General features: G+C 41.5%; 3 protein-coding genes across 8 annotated transcripts in view; 1 reads left to right on the top strand and 2 right to left on the bottom strand.

Moving 5' to 3' along the window:
• The window catches only part of LOC106748284 (GTP-binding protein Di-Ras2), an 89257-nt gene extending 87083 nt beyond the window's left edge, over positions 1–2174 (top strand). For all 5 annotated transcript variants that reach the window (XM_014626672.1, XM_014626670.1, XM_014626671.1 and 2 more), the window contains one exon: positions 1235–2174. In XM_014626672.1, coding sequence (XP_014482158.1) covers positions 1235–1439 — 205 coding nt within the window. In that variant the 3' untranslated portion in view covers positions 1440–2174. The remainder of the gene's footprint in view (positions 1–1234) is intronic.
• A 7828-nt stretch (positions 2175–10002) lies between these two features.
• LOC106748254 (uncharacterized protein C18orf8) lies at positions 10003–16823 on the bottom strand. Of its 2 annotated transcripts, XM_014626598.1 has the most exons (13): positions 16755–16823; positions 16593–16688; positions 16265–16530; positions 15878–16183; positions 15281–15455; positions 15035–15194; positions 14862–14967; positions 14648–14801; positions 14460–14523; positions 14155–14374; positions 13909–14078; positions 12901–13176; positions 10003–12160 (listed from the first exon to the last, which is right to left on the bottom strand). In XM_014626598.1, the coding sequence occupies exons 3-13, from the start codon at positions 16382–16384 to the stop codon at positions 11899–11901; spliced, it is 2013 nt and encodes a 670-aa protein (XP_014482084.1). In that variant the 5' UTR covers positions 16385–16530; positions 16593–16688; positions 16755–16823; the 3' UTR covers positions 10003–11898. The 2 variants fall into 2 exon arrangements, with proteins under 2 accessions (XP_014482084.1, XP_014482085.1); XM_014626599.1 differs by having other exon boundaries at positions 16320–16688; positions 16755–16821.
• Positions 16824–16878: 55 nt separating this feature from the next.
• LOC106748162 (ribonuclease H2 subunit B) lies at positions 16879–18930 on the bottom strand. The gene is made up of 5 exons (XM_014626408.1): positions 18581–18930; positions 18193–18431; positions 17804–18089; positions 17351–17571; positions 16879–17113 (listed from the first exon to the last, which is right to left on the bottom strand). Exons 1-5 carry the CDS (start codon positions 18666–18668, stop codon positions 17024–17026), a joined length of 924 nt encoding a protein of 307 aa, XP_014481894.1. The 5' UTR covers positions 18669–18930; the 3' UTR covers positions 16879–17023.
• Positions 18931–18998: the final 68 nt, after the last annotated feature.

Raw genomic sequence — 18998 nt, 5'->3', positions numbered from 1 at the left:
ATATTTTTTTTTTCACTTATATTTTTTTTCTACATTATTATTATTTTGATTTTTTTTAGTATGCCAAGAATATTATATGAAGTGAACATATAACATCAACATAGAACATTATTACAATACGAAAAAATATTACATAATATTCTTAGAATCTAATAAGAATATTACTTTAATATTGAATAATATTCATATAATATTCTAGGAATATTCTATCACGCGTTTATAGGATAATTCCTTGTTCCTAATTCCCCATGTTTAATTTCTTGTTCCTTTCATCGTGTCTGAGCTTTAATTCGCACGACGACGACGACAACGACGACGACCTGCACTCGACGCCGCGGTCGCGTCGCACAATCGAGAGCACGCTCGATCCTTCGCGCACTTCATCTCTCGTATATACTATTATTGATATCCGATACTACTCGAGCTCGCGGCTTGATATTTTTTTTCCGCTCGTCGCCGTACTTTGTACATTGTGCCGCGTCGGTTATTTCGTTAGGCGGTTCGAACCGATCGCGCGCACGTAGGGTAGATTTTTAATCCTCGCGGAAAGAGCATTGCGTACATGGATCGCGTTGCGTACACATCGCACCCCGGCAAGTTTTGATCTTTCGCGACCGGTAAATGCTCCTCCCGATCCAGTTTATGTTGCCGGGGAGAGAAGCGTTTTTCTCACGTTCACCGCGTCGACTTTTCTGCGCGGCGCCTCAAGCGAGAAGTTGTATAATTCCGAAACGTCCGCTTCCTCGTTCAATTATAAGTTAACGAAACAACCTGCAGAATTCGCCCGATGAATTATAACGAGTAACTTATGGCGAGTCGCGTAAATTTTCAACGTTGGATTAAAAAATCATATTTGCAGAGTGCAATTAGAGTAACATAAAAATGCCAGAGTGTCTAACCGGGAGAAACCTAGAAAACCTGTGGGATACTCGGGGAATTTGTTTATGTCTGAAAAAGTCCGGGAATTCTCGGGAAATTTGATTGGAAATCGTAGGATCTCCAATTTGTCCGCAAGACAGTGTTACCGCGTTGTTCACAGACAAATATTGCGATCGACTGAAATTTGTTTAATAATATTTTCTTCGTTCGGGCTCCCTTCATAAATCACACTTAAAACTGAACTAACACCAAGCTGACCGACGCGACGAGCCAGGGTGAACGACCGTTGGCGTTCACGACGTAACGTTCGAGCAATTCCGACATTCGCGTCAATTATTATTTCATCTTACGGCAGGTCGGGCAGTCCTGGCGGCAGGACCGGCAGCGCGGGTCCCGGCGGGAATCCTCAGCAAGTGGTCGCGGCTCAAGGCTCGAGCGTCGTCGCCGTCACCGAGGAGGTGAAGAGCAAGCCGCGTAGTCGCAGCTTGATCAGACGCGCCTCGAGGAAGACGAAGCAGCAGATCCGAGACGCCCACGCCGACGACTGCAACATCTCGTAAGCCGGCGGAGAGACCGTCCCGCTGCGGTCGCGAGCGTAAGTGACTCGTCAAGGTAAGACTCGCGATGACGGCTCCCCATGGCCCGACGGACGTTTGTGGACCGCCGAGCGCGTTGATCCACCGGATCCCGCGAGAAACCCGACCGGCGCCGGAGGGTGTCCGCGGCACTGACCTCGCGAACAGACGTTAATCGCAGAACACCCGGAAGCGTGTGTGTCGACGACAGAAGTCGCGATTCGCCCTTGACAAACGTACTCGGCCCATGCGATGATTGAAGCGTCCTGATTAAATGTAGAGGAAAACGCGCATACCCATGTTTCTCGGCTGTAAAATACGAAACTTAGCCTCGGATAACAGAGGGTGTCCCAAAGAAATGTACACACACTTTGAATGATTACGAAGTCGGCGTTCGTTAACATACGCTTCATTTTTCAAATTTAAAAGAAATCTACAGGAATATGAGTAACTTTTTTTTTTGTCAACGCCTGTTCTCACAAACTGATGACCTGGTTCTGGAAAAAAAGTCAAAGAATGCGTTTCCACCGGTGTTGCCACTATTCTAATGACCGTCACTCGGATATTAGATTAAAAAAGAAGAGAAAACCTCAGGATGATAATAATAATATTGATACTAAAGATTGTGTATCCTGTTTATACATTATCATTGATAACTACATATAATATATAGTAATATATTTAAATAATATATATAAAACGTATAATATTAAACGGATAATATGCATGAAACATTTAAATAAAAAATACATAATGTTTGAATAATTTATTTTGTTGCTAATATGTTTTAAATATTTATTTTTTTGTCACCTCTTGCAGCTTCAAAAATATTTTTATTTTTTGTCATGTTAAGTTTTTACAAGCAATTTTTCAATTGATGCAAATCACCAGTTCAGCTTTTTTGGAAACAGTCTGTTCCTCTTATTTCATCATAATAAGTTCATGGAAAAGGATGTTCTTTCAATATAAGTATTGAAAGTGAGATACTTATATTCGTCACATAGGAAAATTTATTTTTCAATTTTCGAACTTCAGCAAAACCGGGCTGTCCGGATGAAAATCAAGTGGCAACACTGTTTTCCACGCAATAAAACATACGTAAGATTAAAGATAACATGTAAAGATACATAATAAGTGTATCAAATAATGCAACTTGGATGCATTATTTATTTCATTTCTCGGCAATTTCCCGGTAGAATATCACGGATATGTCGGTTTTGGGGTCTACTTTATCGAAGCATCGCTTCTTCAACTTTCTAAGAAGTATTTATTTGCAAGACAGTGCGCAATAATTTCCGACAAACTACAATGTATTGAGAGAAATGTTGCCTCTTCGCGTCATCATGCACATAAATTTGAATTCCAGACCTTCAACGGAGGATTTTAGAGCCGAAAAACAAAATGATATGTTAGCCTTGGTACTTTTCCTCTACTGTCTATCTCAGAAAAAATATCGATTGAGGAGTAAAGCCAGTTCGACATGTTTTTTTCAACATGAAAATCGCGCGTGAGCGATCAAATCCCCATTAAGAAGAAAAAAAGCACGCGCAGATTACGCAAAATAAAGCAGCTTCCGCTATCGATACACACTTCTTCTTTGGAGCATCCTGTATATACATCCGACAGTATGTAACGAGAAATTGATGTTTAGCGGCGGATACGTAATATTTTTCAACGAATGAATGACCTCCTGTATTTCTCGGTGTAAATATCTTGAAAGATTCAAAATAGAAAAGAGAGAGAGAGAGAAAGAGAGACCGCGTTGTATCGGAATGACGTATTTTTGGCAGTGTGACGGAATATTTCTCTGAGATTATTTTCACAGTGTTTTCAGAAGTATCCCGAGGTGTACGTTTTATATGTACGAAGGAGACGGAGTGGCGTTAATTGCGTGCGAGCAAATTCGTCTAATGAGAACAACGCGGACGCTCAATTTCAACTAATTATAACGGAAACATATCGATTTTCTCTGATCGCGCGCGAGATACTTTCCAAAATTCTTGAAAGATTCTACCGAGCGTGCGCCACCGATTAATCGCACGCAATGTGCAAAACCTGAGAGAACTTTAGCAGAATGGCTGACTTGTACTTTTAAGACGAATGTTTCACCCCCTCGAACTTTGTTTAAATAATCATTTTTTTAACCTTTTTTCGCGTTACGAGCACGAGCTCGCGCGAGAAAGCCGCGTATAATTAAAATAAAAAACGCAAAAATAAAATGTAAGAAACAGAACGAGTGAAGGAGGAAAGAGGGACAATGAAGTAACGAGAACGTCACGGGCGTATCGGAAGGGGGAACGTACGTAGCAAGAATGGGGAATGTGCACAGTAAGAAATTTGGTGTTAAATTTCCCAAATTTCTCTTGTCCCAAAATTTCGGTCCACTCAGATTTTCGTGTTAATTTAACACAAGGTCGAGATAACAAACGCAATATGTTAAATTAACACACAGGTGTGTTGCCAATTTAACATGAGATTTTAACAAGGATTTTAAGAAGGATTTTAACACAAAACGCTTTTTACTGCTGTTAGCAGAGCCGCGATCCTAAAATCCTGGAAGACGAAAAGAATCTGTTTCCGAGCACCCGGCAAATCCAGTAATATCGATAAAGATGAGAAACGAATCCGACAGACAATTTGCGAATTCGAGAAGCGCTTGCTATCCTTTGAAAATATGACCTCCCCCTCGCCCCTCTACCCGTTAGTTACGGCAAAAGAGAGAAAGAGAGAGAAAGAAAGGAGGAAAGAGAAATCCCGATGCAAAATTCCCGGTATTCAATATCGTAATTGAACAATCGACGGAAAATCTCCGTTCGAATCGATTGTCCGCAAAAACATTTCCGAAACGTCCGGCGGGGGGATTAATGTTAGATTAAATCCGAATTAAGCCCAAAAACTCCGCGCCCGGTCGCGTGCGTGCGCAATGTTTTATAACCACGAGCTAACAGTGACGAGCTGGCGCGCGTTTCGCGCGAAACCATCGCGGAAACTTAACGCCACGGGATCTCATTCCCGATTCCGTGTGTGTGAGGGCTCCGGTGACGTTTGCGAGTCGACCTTACCCCGACGTGAAATTTCGCCGGTTGCCTGTCTTTCCGCGTATTTTTAGACTTCAAATTGCTCGGTAACTGATACTCGATTTAAGATCCCGCTGAAGAATTCATCGGGACACATACGATCAATACGTCGTAACCGAGACAGAACACACTACAGGGTTTTCCATTAAGAGGTTTTATTTTGAGTTATTAGAAGAGCAAAGTTTTCTTTTTGGAAAAAGTGGCGATATTTTTATTCCAATGCAAAGTAGAGACTGTACGGTCAAGTGTGGAACACGATGTCTGATAAACGGCCGCCTCGACTTTTTCTTTTACAAATGGCCATTCTTTTGAGGAAATCTCGCGTCACGTTTCCGCACAATCGCGAATTTCGTGAGTAACACTCTTGATATTATCCTTAAGCTTTTGAATCGTCTGCGGCGTAAACCTTATCCTTCGCACAGCCCCGAAGAAAATAGTGCAGCGGTGTTAAATCGCACGATCTAGGCGGCCAATTGAAGTCTCCGCATCGAGAAATCAAGCATTCACGAAACTTTTCACATATACACACATACACACAATTTAGGAATTATACATAATTATTTAGAGGCATACGAAGAAATCGTTAGTTATCCAGTAATACGTATCTATACGATATCTATACGTATCGATACGTATCTATACGGAAGATATATCGAAGCACATTATTTTAGATATTCAGATCTAGATAGGATGCTGATTACAATGTAATTATAATAGTTATAAGAACGAATCGATAGAAACGACTCTCCTCCTTGTTCTAGAAATGCTTTAACGAATTTTATTCGTGCTCCAATTTCTTCGAATATATCCGCGGCCAAATCGTAATTACAACAATATTATCTCGTTTTCAATCATTAATATTCCATTCGCCCCACGTTTTAATCGAGCATCCCCTGATTATTTAAAAGTAAAATAGCACTACATCGCATGCCCGTGCGGACGATGTATTCAATAATAGCGACGTACGTTAACGTTTATATCACAGCGCGATTAACTGTTGTTATATTATCTCCACAAATGATTTCGAAAAGCTAAGGACAATAAGTGAGGGGAATATCAGCGGAATAGCGGTTGTCAGAATTGCAAAAGTTATTCTAACGAAGCATTGTTATTAATATTTTACAGCGTGAGGTTCGCTCGTAAGCCGACGTAGAATTGTTTACAGTACACGAGCTTTCACTTGCTGCCAAATCAAAAGTACATTTTACCTCGGAAGAAATCAAAGGCGAGCAGGCGCGAAGAACGTCGTCGAACGTCTCGGATAGAGATAATAATAATTAATGGAGGTTAATATTTTGTACATAAAAATCGAGAGCAAGTCTATATTGTACATTGCAAAATAGAACAAGAAGGAGACTTACACGTCATCGTAACTGAACCGATGCACAAAAGGGATTTGAAAGAAATACCACAATCTGAGAAAACAACTTTACGGTACTCTAGTACGCGAGAATTATCTTGAACATATACATCATAATCGACATCCCTTACGAAAAAGTATTACCGGTGATTACTGGGAAAAATACTGATGATTAATCACTAGTCGGTACTTAAGCGATTTTTTGGCGAATCACCGCAGGAATTAATCCGTTGCGTTTATAGAATATCGTTCGCGGCAAAATTTTGTTGATGCACAACGAGATAAAACAAACTAATTTAGATTATTTAAAAAAAGTGACACTTTCTTGCATTTTTGCATTTACCCATCTCATATGAATATACGAGAAACGATGTACCATGCAATATAGAAAAAATATTGTAGTCACAAGTTCCAGTATATTAATCACTGCTATATATCAGTGATATCTCTGTAATTTAAGTACTCGAAATTATTAGGCGTTAGTAACGAAATTACTGAGATACAGTAATTTATTAGTGACCAATCGATAATACTTTTCTGTAAGGGACGTAAACGTTAAAAGCGTGTAATGTAACGTAGTACGATTAAGCAAGTAGTAGTCGTAAAGTCGAGATAGCGAGATAGATACGCGTGTGTTTCGCGATGTCGGGGATTACTGCGGGAGCACGCGTCCGCCTTCGTGGTTTTTTTTTTTCGTTAATTACCGGAGGGGAGCCGATTTGTTACCGATGCGTGTCTCGAAAATACGAGAGCTGCTGCTTTGAATAAGCAGCCGTGGAAAATAGCAATTAATACTCTTAACAAATCTTTCTGCTGTCCGAACAAATCTTTTTTGTTGTCACTGTGTCGACAAACATTTGCTGTTCTGGCAAAATTCGTTTTCTCCGTTCCCGCGAAACTTGGCGCGACGGATTTCCCGGGGCGGACATCGAACTTTGCTCTCTTGCATCTTCACAAAACACCCTCTCCGTATAATTCGCACGCGAAACGTATATTCTAAATCGGGCTGACGGGCGGCAGGCTGCATTTAAACGCGTACGATGGACCAAAAAGCGAGGTCGATTACCTCCGATCTGCGATGGGAAGTGTCTCGACAAAGGCTGTCGTCCCGGGACGCGCGGTTGAACCTAAAATTGTATTAAGATAGTTTTTGCAGGGAGCTCCTAAGGGGACGATGACCTCTGGCCAGTCGGTACGAGTAACGAGCGCGATCACCTTGCGGAATCCCGCGGATATTTTCTAGTCGAACACACAGCGGGTGAATGTACATACTCGGGCGCGGAAACGCACGATTATTTTCTCAGGTCAAGGTTCAACCGGGCAAGATTCAGGGTATCGCTCGGCGCGCGTCGAAAAGTGAGAATCCCGCTGCGAAAGAAGAAATTCCCGTATTTATATTCCACCGATGAAACGCAATTTTCCTGATATTTTCCGCATTATTTAAGCTCAATCACACGTGTCTGAGACATTTCAAGAATGACGAAACACGCGAGTCCCTGAATGAATTAAAAGGTAAAAACGAAGGAGGAGCATTCGCTCCCTTCGCAAAGTTTCGAGGCCGAAATGTGCGGCGAAACGTTCGCGGATGACATGCGGGAACCGGGAATAAATCGCGAAGAGGAGAGATACTTCCCCCCCCCCTCCCCCCTGTATACAAGCACTCCTTGATCCTCGTGTCGTCGCACAGTAGTCAAGGATACGATCCACACCCCTTCTCGAGAGCCCCCTCGTCGTTTTCTCCTGGTTTTCGATCCCCCTACTTAAGCTTAATCTCGCGCAAACAAGCGGAATGGCCGGGTAACGATGTATCCCTGTAAATAATTAATGCCGAAACTCTTGATGGTTGTTGTGTATTCCCAAGGCGCTATAAACGTTATCGGTAATCGGCGAACCATCGTGTGTCTATATATATATATATATATATATATATATATACACTATGTATACATATATATATACACTATGTATCAGAAATTCTCTACTCTACTTCTATATATAATATCTCCCTGGAGAGTATGTACGCACAGTTTGGATATTAATATTCTTATCGTCCAGAGATGAGTATCGTATTAATTAATGTTAAGTCGTGTCGCATCAACGCCGTTAACGGTGTAACTAGGACGGCAGGAACGGACTGACCGAGAAAAAGAGAAAGAGAGAGAGAAGTTCCATATTAAACATAAAGGCTGTCGAGATTTACGATGAAAAAGTAATGAAAGGCAAGTAAGAGCAAGTGTAGCGAGCGATTTAATATTACAACGATTTCTCGAGCATGAACCTGTCGCGTTTCTTAACTTTCGCCCGACCAGTCTCCACGACCACGACGTCGGGTCCGCTCATTAAGTGTCTTAACGTAATTCGACAGCGCATTCCTTTCATGTATAATTTGTATTCTTTCCGTAACACGATCGGTCGCGCGTATCGAGATTGAGAGAGCGAAGAAGCGACGAGACCGCCGCAAGATGCATCTCTGCGCGCCCGGAAGAAGTAGCGAGAGGGTGAAATTCGCCCTGAATCTTAACCCCTGGGAAATCTCCTCGAAATCCATGGTCAGCATTTCAGCAGCATATCTCCAATCCTTTCGAACTGTTCCCCCCTCCCCCCTTCGGTCCGTTTCTGCCCGCTTAGAACATAGAAAATGCGTTACGAATATCCAATGTACGCGTACGTTTGCGGACAGCCTGTACATATAGCGCGTATAAGAGAAGGATGAAAGGCTAAGCTGTGAATCAAAAGCGGAAGAACTTTTCGACTCTGCGAAATCTCTATCTAATGTCTCTCTGTCTGTAAGTATGTACACTTAAAGCGCTCGCACATCTTAACGCCTTGCTTACCGGCCGGTAAATGTGCTTATTACTCGATTCGAAGTCGCAAAATTCGCACTTACAGAGACGTCTCGGATATAATTGTTGTATCACGTCGATGTAACTATCCAGTAAACGCCAACGGTAGCATTACAACAGTATTATGATTCCCCATTTAACGATACGACGTATGTGAAGTTGCATTTACATCGTTGAACGAGAAATTATAACATTGACGTAACGTTACTGTCGGCTGATGTTTCTTTTTTTATTTTTACTGGATACAAGGAAGAAATCACGACGAAATCACGCGTCTGTAAGTGTTAAAAATTAGCGGTGAAAATTCACTAGAGATAGAAACGCGTCGTCGCAGAAGCGAGTAGAAGTAAAGTAATAATAACGATTCGCGTTTCGGGTGGAATCATGTATTCCGCGACTCTTTCGAGTCACCGATCGATCGCGAAACGCAATATGTAAACCACGTGTGTATATTTTTTCTTGAGTGTGGAGTGCCGATCGATTTCAATCGAACTGCGATCGAGCCGCATTCTTATCGATACGCGGATCCTCGTTATCGTCCTATATTCTTGGAAAAAATAATATCGCTGTGTGTAATAAAAAAGTGGTAATAATAAGAGAAAGAGAGAGAGAGAGAGTCACTCGGCCGTTGTGCTCCGGCATGAACGATCGAGGATATTTTCCCAATATCGCGAGCGGGCGCATCAATTATGTAATATATATATATATATATATANTTTATTTACCGTATATATATATATATATATATATATATATATATATATATATATAAAAGAAAAAACCAGGACGGTAATGAAGACGTTGAGAGGAGAACCAGCGATGAAATCCGAATTCAAACTATACGATATGCCTGTGTCTGTATACCTCTATACTCTCTACTCGTTGTGTCGGAAAATCGTAATATCGTAGAGTCCAATTGAATTAATCTCTTATCACTGTCGACGAGCTTAACGAACACGACGACGACGATGCCGGGAACTGGAGCCCGTTAACTGTGTGCCGAATCGAGAACGACGTGAGGTCTAACGTTTACGCGTACGCAAGCGTCCTTTTCGACGCCGCGATTAATTGCCACTTCGTATAAATTGCTCGGAGGGAGAAGAGCGACGGGATCATTTAATTCATGAGTATACACAGAGAAAAGGTTTCTCTGCTGGCATAGGTATTCGTTTGATTTGGGTTTGTTTAAAACAAACAACAATTTAACATCAAATATCATTTTGCTTGAATGAAAATATTGCTTTACTAGAGTGAACTATGTTGTTTAGAAAAAAAAAAAAAAACCCCCCATCATCATTCAGCGGAAATAAGGTTTGCTTGACAACGAAAGAAAAATTTATTTCATTATATATTATTGTTTTGCTGGATCGAAGAAGTTCTTTAAGATTCGTCTAACAGTGTTCTTTCTTTCAAATAATTTATTACCATTATTATTGTTGTTATTATTATTATCGTTATCATTATTATCGAAACGATCTTTAATATTAAATTTATTATAATCTTTCGCGCGTTTCGCGCCGCGTAAGTTAGACCGAACGTTCGCGAGCCCGCCGTCCTCTCGAACGATCGTGACGATATCAGACGAGCCGGAATCAACGGAGACGAATATCGGTTTTTCGGTCGAATCGCGTGATTGACTCTCATCGACGGGGTGGAATTTTTGCCGCTTGACAAAATGAGAACGAGACTTGACGATGAGAACAACATCTGTCTTCGGAACACGCTGAATTTGCAACCAGCATTAACGTAAGAAAAAAAAAAAAGGGAAAAACAAAAAGAAAAAGAAACAAGAGAAAACTGGTATCTCGCAATTTTATATTCGTTCATCGATCCAACGAACGATCCTCCGCTCCGGGGCTAAAAAGTTGAGGCGCGATAAAACGATTCCTCAACGGCGGAATTCGAGACGGCCGTTTCGCGTTACCGCCCCGACCGCTCGTCGTCGAGCGCATTATAACGAAATAAATCTGTCTATCTGAAGAGGACCAAACGGGGTTGCGGTCGCGGACCACCGCGATTCACCTCACCGATCGATCGTCGGGAGCCTTAAACGCTGAGCGCGATTCCGCTTGACTCGCGCGGCCGGCAACAGTCGGCTTGTCCGTTTCAGCCGGGCCAGGTTGCACTTCTACGCCGGTTCGGCTGAGACGAACAGGCCTAACGCGAGGCGCAGCAACGTGTTTGACCAATTTCCGAATATCTCGCCGTTTCTTCTTCGTCTTTTGTGTCAGCACACCGTATTCGTACTTCTTTGCACGCTGTGTCGGGGAGTTGAGCGCGTTTCTTTTTTCTATAATCACGGTTCTAAATAGATCTACAAGTAGATTTAATGTCTGATGATCGGTAGTAACGAGGAGGAGTCGGCACGAGACTTACAAAGTCACCCTCTGGTCGAAGCGACGATCTTCCACACTCTCTATCGTCCGTTCGTTATCGCTCTCATCGTCTAAACTCGTCGTGCGATAGCGGATGTTGGAGTCCGATGGGCGCGCACCCTCGTCTAGACGGGACTAAATATGTTGATTTCATTGACCACGGCTGTGTCCGCTACCGTCTGGAGGATTTTTCATTTACCGCACAAGACACACTTGTGGTATTTACTGCGCGGAGAAACGCCAGAGGCGATTTATTCGTTTTTTTTTTATTCAATAAAGAGAACTTCTATTGTACAATATTGTCTCTCGAGATACACATGTAAAGAGGAAAACGAACGAGTTGAGTTGAAGTCTACTATCTCGTAAGTGACTCGTTTCAATTGTATTACGCGCTACGTACGTATAAGTATCTCATAATTAAAGGATCGAAGAGAGAAAGAGAGGAACCTTACTTTGTAAGTCTTGAATGTATGATTTGCGCAATAAAAGGAACCCTGCAACGTGGATTTTATAAGAGTGAAAGGGTTGGAAAGGAGAAACACACTGACGAGTAAATAATACGCTGTGTTATTCACGAGTCTCCTCGATTCCCTTCTCCTCCGTAATAAATAAAAAAATTGCAATATATATATATATATATATATATAAAACAATATAATGTACATATCTCTACAAGTATCGTAGAGAATTTACAAACACGGAAGTAGCTTTAGCTGCGTCAGCTCTGTCACAAATACAAATCATAATTACCTATCGGTCTCTCATGGCGAATCACTATTGCACGCAGTCTTACGAAGAGATGGTCGTAACGTTGGAATTCGTGTCCGAATTGCACTCGTTGTCGGTGCCCTGAAACAAGTACCGGAAGTGCTGCACGTACGACTGACAGTGCTCACCCCTCGTGAAGGCCGTGGTGTTGTGCAGCCTCAGATTCCGCTGTTCGAAGAACTTGAAGACCGAGTGAAAGAGCGTCGCGTCGTCGGTGGCTTTTGCCGCTTCCAGGAACTTCCTCGCGGACACTTGATCCACCATACCGACCGATCGAACGTATCTGAAACATGGAGACCTTTTGAATGTATAGACGTGTACGTACAAAGTGTTGCCACATCCAGGGATTTGTCGCTGAATCTTTCAGGAAATTCTCGGATAGATTGGATAAAATTTTAATAGGGATTTTAAACAAGAATTTCTTTTCTGTTGCAAATTAATGCAAAATAAATCTTAATTTTCCTGAAAAAAACAGACAAAGCAAATTGTTCTGTTTTTTTTTCTATTTTATTATATAATATGTATTTTGTAGTGTATCTTCCTTCTTACTTTTTTCTTCTAATTATTACTGCTAGTAGAAGTTTAAAATGTATTAGTTGATTTGTAATTGTACTAACAAATAAAACATTTTGACTTACGATGAATTATCTATGAATTAATAATAATTTATAATGGCGTGATAATTAAATTAATAATAATTTATAACGACATGAAAGGATAGAAAATGGCTGTTTAAGGACCGTTTTCACCAACTCCGGCTGAGTTTAACTGACAGTTAGGTGTTAACCACGATTGATCAATTCTGCTTAACGACAAGTGCGACTGGTCAATTCCAACATACTTAACCGTCGGTTAACTTAACCGGAATTGACGAAAGTTACCCAAAATATGTTAGAATCAAATTTAGATAAAATCGAGGGACTTTTGCCTGATTAGGGATAAGTACAGGGATTTCTCTCTTTTTCATGTGGCAACACACTGATACGAACGAACGATAGTCGAAGCGGCCAGCCCGTCCACTACCTTAGCGCGGCCAAGATGTGGCCCTTCGACAGGAGCACTTCGATTATCTCTTCGTGCGCGTTGCCAAGCCTCTTCAGCATGTCCAAGGCCAACTGGTGCGCCGCCGGGTACAGGTTCTCCAGAGATAGCAGCAGACAGGCCAGAGGTTTAGAATCGGAGACCACGTGGTACTGCAGTAACTGATGCAGCTGGTAATACGCCTTCCGGTGTACCAGCGTCGTGATGACCAACTCGTGCAAATAATGCTGCACGGGTATCCCGTGTTCAGCTAGCGATCTGTGTGAGATTCGACGGTCTCTTATGAGCGTGCTCATTAATTAAAATAATAATAAAAAATAACATTATTAATAGTACAAATATTTATTAAAGCACTTTTCTTAAAAGCATCTTAATTGATTTTAGTGTCATTTAAAACCGTTTATCCTTTATATAGACTATTTGTATTGTCTAATCTATAATTTGCAACTGTCCAATGTTCATCACCTCTGTTGTTTAGGATAAGATATCGCTTTGTATTAGAATGTTCTAAAATATGTGAAAAAACATGTATTTTGTATTTGGTAAAAAATATATTTCGCGAGCGAATAGTTATGACAAAATAATCCAATTAAAAGAAATCAAATGTCTTATTTAATTTGTAAAAAATAGAGAATCAAAAGTGTCCAAGGTACATCATCTTCCCCGATACAACTTTTGGCAAAAAAAAAAAAAGACACTTTCCGACACTTGCCGAAAGTTACAATAACGCTCAAGACTTGGGAATTGCGATGTTTGGTAACGCTAGAAGAAACACTTTGCTAAAAACTGCATTTTTAGCGCTGAATTTCAGCGAAAGGCTAAAGGTTTGCTACGCTCATTGTAGATTCAGCTTTAAATTATCGCGCTCTTATATCCAGCAATGGCCTATCCTCGTTAGTTGTTTACTCCAAGAACCTTCAACATCTTCGACCGCTTCGAATTATTTTTGTTACCCGCACGATCACGCGGATGCTTACGATTTGAACGTACCTGATGTATTCGAGGAGAACCCATATTATCATTTTTGGTTCAATCGCGTCTTCGGGGAACTTGGATAATATGTGGCTGTACATGTCGCTCTGATCGAGCAGCAGCTTGTACTTGAAGTTCTCGGCCGGCGCTGTCATATTTTTCACGTTGTTCTGCAGCGGCGTACCCATCTGCGGTCGAGAGACGCGTAAAATACTCCGCCAATCGTTGCGCGCGCTTATGCAGCGAGACGTTATCCGATATTACCTGGTTTTGTATCTCACTTTCCAAATAATTCCTGTAGACGGAGTTAAGCTTGTCGAATATCGACGGCATCTCCATCAAGCTCACAGGTAACTGCGTCATGAAGCTCTGCAGGACTTGTATCAATATCTGCTTGGCGTTGGCGCGTTGCATCAGAAATTCCACGAGCAGCACCTTATCCGCGATCAGCTTCACCAAAGCGTCCAGCCTAAGTTCGATGTACCTGTATCGATCGTTGTATCGAGAAATAAATCGCACGGTGGGTAGGTGGATGACGTACTTTTAAGAGATACACTGAAGAAACGTACCACAGACAGCCCAGCTTCACGTCGATGATTATATTCGGTTGAAAGACCACCCAATTGGGAGAATCTATGTGACGTTAAGACTCAACATTTGAATCGATTTGAATCGATGGCGTGAAGTTCGTTCGCCACCAGGGTTCAGTTCACATCTGGATCCGTAAATACCGGCCCACTTCCATACCAAAGGATACATAACTGACACGGCTGGTACATCTGATCGGACAATGTTGCACCCGGCACTTTAAGATGGTACGGTTTAATTGGTTTCGCTGTGGCCACGCTGGTGTGATGCATCACCGTGCCATCGCTTACACCAGATAGCATGATGTCAAATATCATAGATGTCTGTTGAGAAAGTACTTGGTTGGAATTGTTACGGTCTTGCTTCATGCAGAGTATATTTACCTTTGACGCCTGATGATGAACGATGATGAGATTGTCAACAACGTTTATAGCAAACCTGCCACTAACGTCCAGTTTTAACATGTGACTCTTCTTAATGGTCATCATTCTGCAAGAAAATGTAGTCACAGCATCGGACAGATCGCTATGTCGGGTGATGAGAGGATGAACCTTACTTGTGCACGGTGTAGACATACACGAACGCCGTTCCCATTGTACGGTTAGCTCCCGGCTGGTGCCGTAACAGAATTATACAAGGTGTCCCATATAACACAGCCAACGCCACATCTCTTTCAGAAACAGCCAGTTTTCCCGGTTTCGTTATGCTATGTTCGACTGAAACAATCACACCGCATTATTACAAATGATGTAGTGTTTATGGTTGTCAAACAAAAGGAGAAAGAGTATTGCTTCTCACTAACTTTCAAACTTGGTCAATTTGTGAAGATTGCCTGGTGTAATGTGCAACGCTTGTATCTGATTGCCAACTGTGCCGGATGACAATAATACCAGGTAACTTTTCGGGCAAAATACAAACCAATTTACACCTAAACTCAAGCACTTCACCGCCCTGATACTACGTTTTTCCGGATTAACCTGAAACAACGACTTTAGCAGACCTGATGGAATTTTCACGAAGAAGCGATATGAAAGATGAGACATCTGAAACTTGACCGTGTAACTTTCACGTGATGTACCTTTGGTTGTAATATTAATACCAATAGTACCACAATTTCTATGACTCAATTCTGGGAATCTGCAATGCAAGAGTCTAATCATACCATTTAAGCTCCAAATTGTGAGCACAAGAATTTGCAACGAAAAGAGAATAATTATTATAAAACTTGGTGGATTTTCTAAAGCTTCTGATTAATCCGAGAAGATTGTTTCAAAATCTTCTCGATATCCTATAAATTTTATCTGAAACACTTTCGGCCAATGTGTTCCTCTCGAGACTTATCTTGCAACTATGATGTTAGACGTCTTATCTCGTATGTAAGATGACGACAATGTCTTACATAAAACAATTCTACTCCATGATCCGTGACTACCAGTATCTCAGTGCCATGTGTCCAAACAAAACCCAGTATCGTGGCGTTCTTTCCTTTGCAAGACTGTGAGTACTCAATGTTATCCAAACCAGTGACAAGAGAATAATTAATAAACTCCACCGATGTGTTGGTGCGTTGGATAGCAAGTACGTTCATGTCGGGGGAGAATTTGATGGAGATCACCGGGCCCTTATCCTCCATTCGAAAACTTATGTTTTGGTCAGGGCCCTTAACGAGCACTCCGGTAACACCTCCCGAGCGGACAGCGAACACCTATGCACACAACAGTGACGTTAGTCATCTTGGAGAAGGTAGGCCCGAGAGATTTAACGTTCACCGAGGAAATTGACTGACTTGCTGCTTCGAATCATCGAAAAATACATTCGTGAGGCTGCTGACTGATTCAAACCTGATGGGTTCGGCGGACAATTCCAAGTAATAATCATCGTTCTTTCCCTGATCGTCAACTTCCATGTTCGGCACGTCTGATTAGAGGTGGATTAGAATTCTAGACAGATTGGTTCTTTTTTTTCCAGAAACACAGAGGACACGGTGTGATACTGTGCTCCACCCGGAACGTTCCAATCATTTAACCACACTCAACTATGGCTGCGTTCACACTGCGAAAACACAACGGTTGAGCAATTCGTTAACGTAATTAGTCTAAATTTAGAGATCTAACAGTAAAGACTGATGATCACTGGCCGTTCATTGGTCGTTTTGTTCCGATGTGATACGCTTTAGCCTCGGTGTACGATAGTTGTTTTAAGCCTTGAGCCTTAAAAAAATTAACCAATCACAGTCGAATATGAGAAGAATAATCGATTTTAAACAGGAAGTATACCTGTAATGACGTCAGCCAATCTAAATCTCGCACGGCGTTCAATCTTGTGCCATCCTTTACTTGAGGGTCCCTAGATGTAAATGTTTGTCAATGCCATCTGTCGGACTAATAGAACGATGAAACAGACAAGTGAGGAATTTTTTATTTTATTTGTATATAGTTACATATCTAGATGTATACACATAGAGTAAAAGAAATTTGTAGGACATCTCGACGAATGCTTTTATAAATGCACTAACTTTAAAAATTGCCCTGTATTACTTTAAAATTTACTTCTTTTTGAAAAAACTGGTAATACTCTTGGATCCTGCTGCTGCTCTCTGTTTGGCTAATTCCTTCTTACCAGGAGCGGCATTTTTCTGTAAGAAAAAGAAAATGGGACATTTTTTAATTGAAGCTTTGCCCAGAAACGTGAGATTTGCAAAATTTTTTATAGACTTAATATTTTACCCTTATCTCTGTAATTGCGAAGAAGAAGCAACAATTATACTGTATAGTCTTACAATAAAAACAATTATTCATGAAACTTCAAACACATTCACAACTTGATATAATTGTTTTATAATTACAATATTATTTGCCAAAACGAGATATACCTTCTCAGGCTTAGTTAATTCCTTCATCTTTGCCTTCGGTGCCGGGCTCTCTTTTAAGGGATCTTTCTTTGGTCGTTTCTCATCAGGTTCAACTTTTGGATTACTTAACTTGCGCTTTTTACCCTCCGCTTCATCAGGTATGTTCATATATTGTGCCAACTGTTTTGATAGATCTTCCGCAAGGTATTCCGATACAATACCATGCGCATATTTCAAGTATTCTACAAGGAAATTTTCAGTAAATGCTTTGTTAACGAATTGACGTTGCTTGTAGTTTGTAGCCTACAAAAATTAGTTTAAAGAAGTCTCGTTATGCCGTTTTGCAGCTACAAATCATTGAGAAGTTGCCAAATATTCGGTCAATATCAATCTTATATTCAGACTATACCAATATGTATAACTTATGATATATATATATATATGTATATAATTTAAAATTTTTTTTCTTCTTACCTGCCTCTGTACCAGTTTCAAATTTAGTACTTTTAACATAAGTAGCACTCATAGCCCCTTGGGACACGTGAATTCCCTTTTGTTTCAACACATCCGCTACTCTCTCCACCTTCTTCTGCAGCCACTTCAACGACTTCTCCTCATTGAACTTGAAAGCTTGCAAAGATTCATCTCCCTTACGATCAGCGACTAGTGACAGTTTCAAATTTTTACATTGCGCCAGACGCGACGTCTCTGGATAATCCTCATCCCAGAGGCATTGTTCTAAAGGTTGCGCTAACTGTGACTGTGATAAGAGTGAAAATAAACATATTTGTAGTGAAAATATTTGTCTTCTTCAGCCTGATTCATCAAGATGACAACAATTAGCACAGATAAGTTTCGATTACCTTTCTTAAGTATGGCAAAACTAAAAAGATTGGATCAATCGGAGTCGACAGATGCAACTTGCCGTCTGATTTAACATTATCATCGATGAACCAAGATCGCTTGCTCTCGTCAAACATTAAAACCTCCTGGACAGTAATATTCCCAGGACTAAAGACAAATATAGCTGGTTTACTGGAGGCCGGATGCCTAAGTTTCACAACCTCAGGTTGGCCGTCATCTGTGTCATCTAGATTATCTCCTGGAAAAAAAAAAAAGAAACAAACGTACCTCAGACAAGTGAAGCAGTTTTGATTGACAGTGCATGCTGACCAACAGGGCAACTGGTGAGGAAAGTGCAAGAATAATCAATAAGCCGGGTGGCGACGAGTCGTCGTTGACGGCGCTCACCTTTCATTAGGAACACCCACGTATTCGCCGACGGATGACAGTTCGCCGTCTTGACGCATTTTTGCGGCGAGCCCTTGGTGCGCGGCATTTTCCTCTTCCTCGTGCCGCCGCTGCTGCTGCTGCTGTTGCGTCGCCTCTTGTTGTAGGTTACTTTTCGGCCGGCTCAGCGGAATCCGATCGAGCCGTGCGTTTGTGCCGTGTGCGAAGACTCAACGATCACTCATTCTTCGCGAGGGATTTGGATCTTGATTTCCTGAAACTGACATTTCTCGCGTACGCGTTCTTCGCCGCGAGACCGCCTCACGCGCGACATGTTGCGGAAAATTCGATAGGCGACTGCTGAAAGATCGACGGGGAGAGACCGATCTAGTCTGTTCTTTATAGCTGCACCAGTGCAGTAAGTTCAAGGGAGACAAGT

The sequence above is a fragment of the Dinoponera quadriceps genome, unplaced genomic scaffold (genome assembly GCF_001313825.1).
Source record: "Dinoponera quadriceps isolate SergipeBrazil2010 unplaced genomic scaffold, ASM131382v1 scaffold2600, whole genome shotgun sequence".
In the NCBI taxonomy this organism is placed as follows: domain Eukaryota; kingdom Metazoa; phylum Arthropoda; class Insecta; order Hymenoptera; family Formicidae; genus Dinoponera; species Dinoponera quadriceps.
The sequence above is the reverse complement of the archived record's forward strand: the minus strand, read 5'-3'. Positions and strand labels throughout refer to the sequence as shown.